General features: G+C 47.3%; 1 protein-coding gene across 1 annotated transcript; it reads right to left on the minus strand.

Moving 5' to 3' along the window:
- Positions 1 to 385: 385 nt before the first annotated feature.
- On the minus strand, positions 386 to 11634 carry AATF (apoptosis antagonizing transcription factor). The gene is made up of 13 exons (XM_061571211.1): positions 11413 to 11634; positions 10904 to 11098; positions 8947 to 9163; positions 8047 to 8162; positions 7468 to 7605; positions 6889 to 6997; positions 5845 to 6028; positions 4967 to 5140; positions 4709 to 4783; positions 4144 to 4211; positions 3822 to 3902; positions 3269 to 3340; positions 386 to 3139 (listed from the first exon to the last, which is right to left on the minus strand). The coding sequence occupies exons 1-13, from the start codon at positions 11486 to 11488 to the stop codon at positions 3076 to 3078; spliced, it is 1569 nt and encodes a 522-aa protein (XP_061427195.1). The 5' UTR covers positions 11489 to 11634; the 3' UTR covers positions 386 to 3075.
- Positions 11635 to 11703: the final 69 nt, after the last annotated feature.

Below are 11703 nucleotides of genomic sequence, written 5' to 3' on the forward strand. Positions count from 1 at the left end.
TAGGAAACAATGATGTGAAGAAAGAGAAAAATTTACTCGGAGTGTAGGATATTCAAATAACAGTGGACTTATGATTACTTTTTCATGCAGTACAAGGAAAGAGCTGTGTGTCTGATATGCCAGAATATAGTCTGTGTTCAAAGAATACAATTTACGTCGACACTATGAAACTCAACATAAAGATGAATATGATTGTTTAGTCGGAGAAGTGAGAAAAGATAAAATATTAAAACTAAAAAATACATTAACAACTCCGCAAAATACTTTTGTGAAGCAGAAGCAGCTAAATATTTCATCACTGCGAGCAAGTTTTCAAGTTGCCAAGCTAATAGCGTGCACTGGCAGACAATTCGTGGAGGGAGAATTTGTTAAAGAATGCCTTCTTTCTGTTGCCAAAGAGATGTGTCCAGAGAAGGCCGATTTATTTAGTACAGTGAGTCTTTCAGGACCTACAATTACACGGAGGATTGAAGAAATGGGAGACAATTTGCATCAGCATTTGCAAAACTCCACAAAAAAACTTTCCTATTTTTCCTTGGCACTCGACGAAAGCAATGATGTTCGTGATTCTGCACAACTTCAAATTTTTATTCGTGGTACGAATGACTTTCAAAGTCACAGAAGAGCTTGCTGCACTGCAAAGCATCAAAGGAACAACTACAGGAGAGGATATCTATGAAAAGTTTTGCCAAACTGTGAATGGTTTGGAGCTGAACTGGGCTAAACAAGCCAGTGTGACAACTGATGGTGCTCCTAGCATGGTGGGGTCTAAGAAAGGAGTAATTGCTCGCATTAACCAAGAGATGGACAAACATAACCATTCTCATCCAATAGCCATACACTGCCTCATCCACCAACAAGCGCTGTGTAGTAAATCACTGAAGTGGGACTCTGTTATGAAAATTGTGGTATCTTGTGTTAACTTCATTAGAGCTCATGCACTAAACCACAGACAATTTCAGGAATTTCTGTCTGAGCTAAATGTTGACTATGAAGATGTTCTGTACCACACAGAAGTCCGTTGGCTGAGTCGAGGGAGAGTTTTGAAACGTTTCTATGACTTACTTTCACAGATTACAGCTTTTCTGCTTTCAAAAAACAAATAAGTACCAGAGCTCAATGATGCAGAATGGAAATGGCACCTTGCCTTTATGACAGATGTAACAGAGCTACTCAACAGTTTCAATGTGTAACTTCAAGGAAAGGGGAAGCTCATCTGTGATATGCAATCACATGTCAAAGCATTTGAAGTAAAACTAGGCCTCCTCATCAAACAAGTGAAGGAGGAAAACTTCTGCCATCTCCCCACAACTGAAAATCTGTTAGCGGAAAAACCATTGGTTGCATTCCCAAACAAAACATGTGTGGATTCACTGGAAAAATTGCAAAAGGAGTTCCAATTTAGATTTAAAGAGCGTCATCTCCATGAACAGGACATACAGCTTTTCCGTAACCCATTTTCTATTGACATTGAAAATGTGGATACAATTTACCAAATGGAACTGGCTGAACTGCAGAATTGTGACTCTCTGAAAGACGCATTCAAGTCAAGCAGCCTTCATAATTTCTATGCATCTCTCCCCTCTGAGACATATCCTCATCTCAGGAACCATGCACTCAAAATGGCAACCATCTTTGGCAGCACTTATGTCTGTGAACAGACTTTTTCCAGAATGAAACATTTGAAATCTCCAACCAGATCTAGACTAACGGATGCACACTTGCATCACTTGTTATGACTAGCAGTGACAAATATGGAACCGGACATTGACCATCTCATTAGCCAAAAGCAGGCCCATAGTTCCCATTGAAATACTGGCAAGTTTGTTGATTTAACTTTACTTGTTCATTTTAAATATTGTATTTTTCCCGTTTTGTTTCTTCACTTCAAAATAAGATATATGCAGTGTGCATAGGAATTTGTTCATAGTTTTTTTAACTATAGTCCGGCCCTCCAACGGTCTGAGGGACAGTGAACTGGCCCCCTGTTTAAAAAGTTTGAGGACCCCTGCTTTAGAGTAACTGCCGAGATAACTATGCATGCGCACATCTAAAAACTAGCCACAAGAAAACATCTTCTGGACACGTGAAAAAGATCTTAATTGCTCATCAGATTCCTCCAGTATAAATATTCTGATTTGTGAAATGTAATTCTCATCAAGCCCTATGGTGGTAAGTTCAGTCTCCAACCCCCAACTCACTCCAGCCTATTTGTGCGATAAGAGGGCCATTGTATTGTCCAAAACGTCGCCGATATTTTTTTTCATCACAGCCGCAGTGCGATCAACACGGAACGCATTGCGTTTTCCACGAACCCAAGCACTCGCTCCTTTGTGAGAATACTGCCCCAACTCAATGTGCTCACTCACCCCAACGCTGAATCGACGTAACAAGCGCTGCAGGCTGCCCCTTCTGGGCCAGACGTAGTGCCATTGTACTGTACTGCACTTTATGGTCCCCTTATTCAAGCCACACTGACCAGCTGAAAGTATGGTCAAGTAATACCCACATGCAACTCTCAGCACCAGGATGAAATCTACGATCACGTTAGTCAAGTCCATCTGAACCATTTCGTGCGAGTTAAGGAGACACGTCACATATTTAGTGGGCAAGTGTTCAAACCGGTGACCTTGAAAAAGACTCGTCACGAGTACATTATAAAAAACAAATACTTGATCAAAGTGCTAGTGGATTTGAGGTTTTAGCCGGAGAACTCTCCCGTGTGAACATTACCACTTTGAACGGTTGCCAAAAAGGAAAATGTTTAAAAGTTTAAATGTGTTCCAAGACCCCACCAAAGGGCACCAGAGCACGCACCTGCAGGCGGGCAGCGAGCCCAGCCGCATCATCGGAACTAGCCCACGGCCTGACGTGTGGCTCCAATGCAGCACGCGTCGTAGACAACGTACGGAGTAATATTTGGAATAAGTGAAAATCCTACGCAGGTTAATTCGCTTCGTGTGAATTTAATGAGTAAAGAATAATACAAATATGTTCAAATATTTTAAAAGAGTCCCAAGACAGAACGTGCGATTTGCTCAGAATATTTGATGAGGGCAAATGTGCAGTGATGCTTCACACAGCAGGTGACGGCTCCAGCTTCTGGCTTTTCCCAAAGAGAGAACGGAACAATTCCGTCCTGCACACGCAGCACACGGTACATACAGCAGACGCACAAATTGTAAACACGTTTTTTTCCGTGTGATGCATAATGGTAACGCCACGGTTGTGTGCGATGCGCAATGGAAACACCACAGTTGTGCTGTACCTGGCCTCATCGCTCATGCAGCTGTTGTCGACGGGAGCCATGAAGCTCAGCAGCTTGCTGTGCACGTTGTACCTGCATGAGGGCAGATGCCGCACAAACGTGAATATGAGCTCAAGGTACGCTACCCAGTGTTCGATTGCTGGGTTCTAATGCAAATATTCGGCAAGTTCTGCAGCAGTAGCAGCACAAACACCAAGGCAAAGAGCCCCCTCCCCCGTATAGCCTAAACAGACTATTGCAGCAAGTGCTGTTAGTGAGCACCTACGAACGCCCGGGACGCCTTTATCTCCTGTGCCGATGATCACCATAAACAATTTTACGATGATGACTAGGGAGTAAAGAATCCCAAAGGCCGATGATCACCATAAAAACTTTACGATTATGACTAGGGGGTAAAGAATCCCAAAGGCACGGAGTACAGCCAGAGACCGTCTTTGCTTGGGCTCTTGCCGAGGCATCACGATCCTCAATGTGTCTACCTTTGCCATGCTGCATGAAACGTCACCACACGAAACGTTACCACACGACCGTTCGAAGAGATATTTCTCTCAACCTGATTTTGCGTCCTTTGCTGGCTTTCGTGTCAACCTTCTTCTTAACTTTACTTCTTAACTTTTGTATCTCCAGCCACTGCCTGCAATGAAAACCACCACAAACTGTTGAAAACTGAAGTGAGCGAGCGCGCGTAGAGAGGCAACGCAATTGCTCTTTTATTCAGCATCGCACTTCCAATTAGCACGGTTGGCTACATATGGTGTGAAAGAAGTTCAACATACATACAGGGTCAACTCATAGTGAGGATGTGCGCACATTCACGTTCCCTGCACTTACACCTCAACATATGCGTGCGAGTGGGTGGTTCCAATGAGCATTACCTTCCCCAAGCGAGCTGATCGTTAGAGTCCGTGGCAGCCGTCTTGCACTCGATCAGCTCACGCAGCAGCTGTAAGTGGCAAACGGCACAAGTCTATGTGTATGTATACGGGGAGCAGTAGTGTAGCGGTTAGCGCGCTGTGCTACGAACCGGGTTCAATTCCTGCTCGTGGCCAACACTGGTGACGATTATCTGAACCGGTCCTGGACCTCCCCTAGGTCCGCTCAGCCTCAAATGAGTACCTGGTGTTGTGTAAACATCGCCACTCAGAGAAACAAAGGCGGTCGGGCATGGTGCTTTCCACCCACCCCCTCATGTGCAGTGCCAGCCTTTATTGGTTCTTGCTAACAGCACTTACCCCAACAGTCTCAGGCTATACGGGGGATTTTCATCTACGAGTGTATGGTATGACCATACTTGATTAATCCATGCGCAGTGCATTAATAAGCACCGTATTCACATGCACGCATTGTATTCACGCACACATATGCAGCGTATTCGTGCACAGCGTATTCGGGCGCAGCGTATTCTCACACGCACGGAGTGTATTCACACACTCATTGTACCTGGTGGTAGAAATCCCCATCATCAAACACCTCCGGATCAATGTCCTTGAGCTGTGACGCAGCCCGTGGTGCGACCTGCAGGTCACAGCAGCTCGTCAGCCAAAATTAACGACAAGACTTCTATGAGAGCCGCACTAACATTCACCGAGTCTACACGGGGCAACAGAGTGAGGGTTTCATGCGAGTACATCACAGAGTGCGCATCACACTCAACGAGTGCATCACAGAGTACGCATCACATCTAGACTATGTTTGTACCGCGGGATGTGACTCGTCGGTCCCCATGCCGCTGCCGCTGGTCTCCTCGTTTGGGGTCTTCCCCAGGATAGTAAAGGCAGAGCGCTTGGTTTGCGTGCGGAGGAGCAGGCGCTCACGCTCCTGCAACACGTGCTCAATTTGCAGCAGCACGGAGCGATCAAACGAGGCGAAGCCCTGCCACCAGATCACACACATAGAAAAAGATTACACACACACACAATAACAGCCGTCATTTTTCACTGAGTGGTGGTGACATCACCACAGCACTTGTGCCAAGTTAAGTGCACCTAACCTGGTTATAGCAAGCCTTCCACACTTGACGTGACCTTGAGGTCACGAAACAGACCCATGTGCCAGTTTGACTGAGAGGACTGGGAGATGCACCATGTATGGTTCCCACTGTGCCAACTTGCTGCTTTTTAGCCGCCCAGAGCTCCGTTCATTGTTGTGAACGTTGTTCCACTGCTCTCTGTTGTTGCTGGAGGACGACTGCCTCCAACTTGCCAGTAGCATCCTTCGCTGGTACCAGCCATCGACAAGTCCAATTGACTCCACATCCACCTGTTCCACATCAGTCCATCTATTCTCTAGCCAATGCCGCAACCGTTTTGCCTCCTTTATCCGGCCAAATAAAAGCTACTTAGGCATGCAGTGGCTGGGCATGTGGGCTGCATGACCCAGCTAATGCAGCCTCACCTCCCAAAAGGAGCTCACCGATGGGACAGTGTCCAAATCTTTCAATAATCTGTGAGCTCACATAATCCAGCCTATAATAATAATAATTTACTTGAACCCTGGATGGATCATAGACAGCCCAGCCTGATTTTTTCAAACCCCGCATCTCCCCGGGGAGCATTCCCCACTCATTCTACAATTACCTTCATCTTGCCTCCGCTGAGTTTAGTTTTGTCGTGCCACTTTTGAATGACGGCATTGCGATGATGCTTGTAGGCAGTGAATCTCTTGGCGGAGAAGTCGGGGTATTCGTCCATGAGCAGCGAGCGCTTGCTGGGCACTCGGCCCCCCTGAGGGAGAGCAGCACTGCCTGGCTGCTCCTCCCAACTGCCAAAGCAAGACAGATGGTGGCAGCACTGAGCTCTAGCTGCACTTGCACAACATCCATGCTGCACCCGAGCCCAACCATTCCAAATCAACAAGTCACTCAATCACACACACATGCTCTCCGACACCACCCAGACGCTACAAACACACCGAAGCAGAGACACAGTGCACACACAAATAAAAGATGAAGACAGAAATACCCTGTAAAGCCTTAACAGACTTTTGGGGCAAGTGCTGTTAGCGAGCACCTATTAAGGCACGGCACTTGAGAGGGTGGACGCGCAGCACCATGCCTGGTCACCTTCATCTCCCTCATGGTGATGTTTACACACTGCATCATGTACTCATTTGAAGCAGAGTCGATCGAGGGGACACCCAGCACCGGTTCAGATAATCATCACTGGTGTTGGCCGTGAGTGTGAAACAAACTCGGGTCACCGAGTTCGTAGCGCAGCATGCCAACCAATGTGCCACCGCTCCTCACGCCACATACAAAGAGATTCCCCATTCAGCCTTAACAGACTGTTGGGGCAAGTTCTGTTAGAGAGCACCTATGACGGTCGGAACAGCACACGAGGGGGTGGCTAGCCAACACCACGCCTTAGTGGCGATGTTTATACATCGCACAGGTACCCATTTGAGGCCTAGTCGACCTAGGGGAGGCCCAGGACCGGTTCAGATAATCGTCACTGGTATTGGCCGTGAGCAGAAATAGAACATGGGATGCCAGGTTCGTAGCACAGCGTGCTAACTGCTATACTACCGCTCCCCACTGCACAAACACACTCATACACGCACTCAACGGTACCGCCCAGACACCAGCAACACACAGAAGCAGACACCGAGACAAAGATACACACTTGTGCAGGCTGCTCCTGTCCACCATGTGCTGTGTGTCTGCATTTGAGTGCAGTAGGTGGTTCTGCAAGTCGGTCAGTAGCCTCATTTGCTCCAGGAGCACTGAGCGACCTAAACAGCAGACAAGCACAGAGTACGTCACACGGATCAGCAATGCCCGTTAGTAATAGTCTGTAATTACAATGCAATTTGAGTTAGCGCAGCATCTCAATGCAACAGTATCTGAAGCAGCTTCACAGCAGAGGACGTGTGGAAAACAGTCAAGGCCATATTGGAGAATGTAAACTCCGGTCCTGGTGACAGCCCACGCTCCTTCGTCTGTTTATGATCGCCAATCTCTTGCATTCAGAAGCAAAGCAAGGCACTGCATAAGCCTGAGGTTGGGTAATCATGCCAAGCAAACTCTTGTATTGTGAACTAGGAGCCATCTCTAACAGAGAGGGTCCTTGCCTATAAACATGGTTGACCAGTATTGGCTCAAGCGAAGCACGATTGCCGACGAGACACTGAATTTTGTAACCGGCGTCTCGTATGTGCATTTGTTTAGCTGCTCGAGGGCAGCTCAGGGTGAAGCGACTCACTTTCGCCAAGTGTGCGCGACAGGGCGTCGCCAGAGCGTGCCTTGAAGCCGGGCAGCGTGTCGGGCTGTGGGAGGCGGTTACAGATCTCCAGTGCCCGTTGCATCTTGATCCGAGCTTCCAGCAAATGATCCCAAAGGCCTGCACATCCAAACACGGGCAGCTGCACTAGCGCCTCTGACAAGCCCACTCTGGGCACAACATATCGATATACCAGGGACGCACAGCCAACACACTGTCACAAGCAGCATAGGAAATATTATGCAATGCGGTCCAATGACTAATTTTCATAAATACTCCTTGCACAATTTATTATGGTTACCAGCCACTTTACAACAAATATGCCCTTCGCAGCCAAACTTGGAAGTCCTGACCTTTTCCTAATTACCCTTCACATGTGGGCCTTTGAAGTGGCCAAGTCGGAGCACCGGGCCAATGGCAGCATCAGACAAACGCCGACGTGGGCTGGCTTCCACAGAGCAATTCAGCGCAGGCGCGGCCCACAAGGCGGACAGCATCTTCCGTTCTACCGTGACGCAGTGGAACCGATGCAAGCACTGGTGAGAAGTTACACATGCGTACCAATTTGTCGTTTGATGGCCTGACCCTTGCCCACCTCTTCATCAATCTCTTCTGACTGAAATGTTACCACTCCTCCATTCTCAGGTTTGTGCAGTCCACCCTGTAACAGGCCTTCCCTGTGGAACGTCAAGTTAAGAAAAAAAAAATACGTGACATATCGGGGTCAATGGTCAAATCAATAATATCTTTACAATGTCGTTCAACACGCATACATACATACATTAGTTTGCCAAAAAAATGCTGATGCACGTCACATTTCAGTCATTTAAAATTAAATGCTGAATCAAAGTTTCTAATAACACCAATTAAATTGCTTTCTATAAATAGACTTCCCTCTAATGCTCTCGTGTGTGAATATAACTGTGTACAGGCCCAATCGCCAGTGAAGTGGACGTGGCAACAAATTTAATTTTGAAGCAACGGCTTCAAACATCAGACAGGAATCCCGCTCTCCCTGGTTTGGCGAGCTCAAGCTGTCACCAGTCATCCATCACTCTCCTGCTACTGCTGCGAATCATTAGAGAGTCAAGGCCCCGGTGGCAGGGTGTTTTGGTCTGCAAGAGCGGCGCTACTGGCTCAGCTCGCACCAACCCACATGCATCTCAACTTCCTTCTTCGGTTTAGAACAATTAAACCTCTTAACCAGGTGATACAACACAGGTGTTAAGATAGTCTGGCAAAAAGGGTCCCATAGCTATACCTCTTAACCAGTTTTATCAGTTTGGGTTTGGATTCGTCTACATTTAAAACACATCTTTCGTCACTTTCTTATAAATGCACTTATATTTCTCCTAATAGAGATGTCTTTAAATTCTTCTTATTTGACACAAACCCAATTAACTATGACCGTGCTAGTGGAAGAGACTCAAGGATTGTGAACTCTACGATGTGCACCCTTACTCTTCAGATGTCACCTCCTCCTCTTCATCCATGACATTTCCATCAGCGTCATCATCATCGTCATCATCACCAGGGCTTTCATTTTCGTCATCGTCTTCCTGAAGTTGCTGCTCTCCAGGGCGCGCGTGTTCCCACGTCGCGCTCGTGATCGCTGCAGGCCCTTCCTCCTGCTCCTCCGCCTCCACTTGCACTTCGCTTGCAGCTCCTACCGAACTCGCTGCAACGACAGATGGGTCCGAGGTGAACGCGTTTCACGGTCTATCCACCGCTAGAGTGTGTGCCCTTCTGGAAACACATGGGACGTGTTCTAAATTGAAAACTCGTTTCTTTCTAACTGCTTTTTGTGTTTCATTTGTTTTCCTTCCCCCAGCACCTGATTAGCAAGATTGGCTGCATACAGTGCGCGAAAGCAGTTCAACATACAGTGAGGGAAAAAAGTATTTGATCCCCTGCTGATTTTGTACGTTTGCCCACTGACAAAGAAATGATCAGTCTATAATTTTAATGGTAGGTTTATTTGAACAGTGAGAGACAGAATAACAACAAAATCCAGAAAAACGCATGTCAAAAATGTTATAAATTGATTTGCATTTTAATGAGGGAAATAAGTATTTGACCCCCTCTCAATCAGAAAGATTTCTGGCTCCCAGGTGTCTTTTATGAAGGTAACGAGCTGAGATTAGGAGCACACTCTTAAAGGGAGTGCTCCTGTATAAAAGACACCTGTTCACAGAAGCAATCAATCAGATTCCAAACTCTCCACCATGGCCAAGACCAAAGAGCTCTCCAAGGATGCCAGGAACAAGATTGTAGACTTACACAAGGCTGGAATGGGCTACAAGACCATCGCCAAGCAGCTTGGTGAGAAGGTGACAACAGTTGGTGCGATTATTCGCAAATGGAAGAAACACAAAAGAACTGTCAATTTCCCTCGGCCTGGCGCTCCATGCAAGATCTCACCTCGTGGAGTTGCAATGATCATGAGAATGGTGAGGAATCAGCCCAGAACTGCACGGGAGGATCTTGTCAATGATCTCAAGACAGCTGGGACCATAGTCACCAAGAAAACAGTTGGTAACACACTACGCTGTAAAGGGCAGCCTCGAAACCTTAATGACTTGGAGAAGATCTGCAAAGAGGAGTGGGACAAAATCCCTCCTGAGATGTGTGAAAACCTGGTGGCCAACTACAAGAAACGTCTGACCTCTGTGATTGCCAACAAGGGTTTTGCCACCAAGTACTAAGTCATGTTTTGCAGAGGGGTCAAATACTTATTATTGCATTAAAATGCAAATCAATTTATAACATTTTTGACATGCGTTTTTCTGGATTTTTTTGTTGTTATTCTGTCTCTCACTGTTCAAATAAACCTACCATTAAAATGATAGACTGATCATTTCTTTGTCAGTGGGCAAACATACAAAATCATCAGGGGATCAAATATTAAAATTATAGACTGATCATTTCTTTGTCAGTGGGCAAACATACAAAATCAGCAGGGGATCAAATATTTTTTTACCTCACTGTACATACATAAGATCATGCCATATTCTGGTTTAAAATTGCAAGACACTTTCTGAAAGCCCATAGGACACACAGGAATCCTCTTCCCTCCGGTTACGTGCGGTGACCGCATCACAGACGAACACTTACAAGATTGCTTGCTCCCACACCATTGGGCATTGCCCGCAGTCCGCGCCACCTATGCCGGTGGAATCATCTCTTGATTGGACATTGCAGATTCCTTTGACGGGGTTTAGTTTATCCATAGGAAAACTACTGTTGACTTCCTTTAAATAATGGTAGTAATTTTATCGACCGATGAGGAATGATGGGCCGAGTTAATCCCCAATCAGGATTTACACTCGCAACCTCCAATTGCGAGCCGCTCGCTGCACCACTGAGCCACCAAGCCTGAGTTACAATCCAGGGAACGGTTAACAGTTGCAGCACTCACCATCATCGCTTCCATCATCATCATCATCCTCATCGTGGTGGTCTCCGAGGAGGTGGAGGTCCTGGCGCGTCGCGATGAGGCCGCGATAACGCGCGTCGCTCTCTGCGAGCGCGGCGCGGCGCCGCAGTACGCTGGGCCCAACCTCATCCTCCTCGTTCTGCGCAAAGCGCTCAGCAAGCCGAGCCCCGCAGCAGCCTGCACATAGAGAGACACCCTGTAGGGAAATCTCCCTCCACACACTCACACAGTGCGCGCACTTGCGATCGCACCACGCGGCTTGGCGACCCATTTTGCCATTGTGACCCCCGTGTTATTATTAGGAAGCCACTTGAGCACATCTCGATTGAAAACGAATTTCTTTAGAACTGCGTTGTGTTTAGTTTGTTGTCCTACCCCCGCACCTCTCGATGAACACGGTTGGCTACGTACGATGCGAAAGAAGTTCAAAATACGGCACATACATCATGGCCCCCGTGTTACAATGACTCTGTGCGAGACCCGCCGTGTACCTGTGTCCGCGTCTTCGGGGTCCACGGCGCGCGGAGTCGGGTTGAGCAGCGCCGAGAGACTCTCCGAGAGAGACATGGTCCTCACCCTCCCACTCACCCCTCACTCACTATCACCCTCGCACCCACCCCCTCACTCGCTCACTCCTGCACCCACCCACTCACTCACGCATCCACTAAATCGCCCCTCTCCGCAGACGCCTCTCTCCTCCACAGCCGCACGGATCCTCCCTGTGTCTCTACAGCTCCACGCACTGTACTCTGCCTCCTACACGTGCTCTCTGTATAACTTTA

Source organism: Lethenteron reissneri, chromosome 47, assembly GCF_015708825.2.
Source record: "Lethenteron reissneri isolate LAM-NWPU_2019-01 chromosome 47, ASM1570882v1, whole genome shotgun sequence".
NCBI classification, from domain to species: domain Eukaryota; kingdom Metazoa; phylum Chordata; class Hyperoartia; order Petromyzontiformes; family Petromyzontidae; genus Lethenteron; species Lethenteron reissneri.

Bases quoted from the DNA above. Each gene is read 5' to 3' on its own strand.
- AATF (XM_061571211.1), bottom strand. From the start codon at position 11,488: ATGTCTCTCTCGGAGAGTCTCTCGGCGCTGCTCAACCCGACTCCGCGC. The intron at 6,998-7,467 runs GTGAGTCGCTTC...TCTGCTGTTTAG, and splicing joins GTCGCGCACACTTGGCGAAA to GTCGCTCAGTGCTCCTGGAG. The intron at 5,141-5,844 runs GTAATTGTAGAA...ATCTGGTGGCAG, and splicing joins TCAGCGGAGGCAAGATGAAG to GGCTTCGCCTCGTTTGATCG.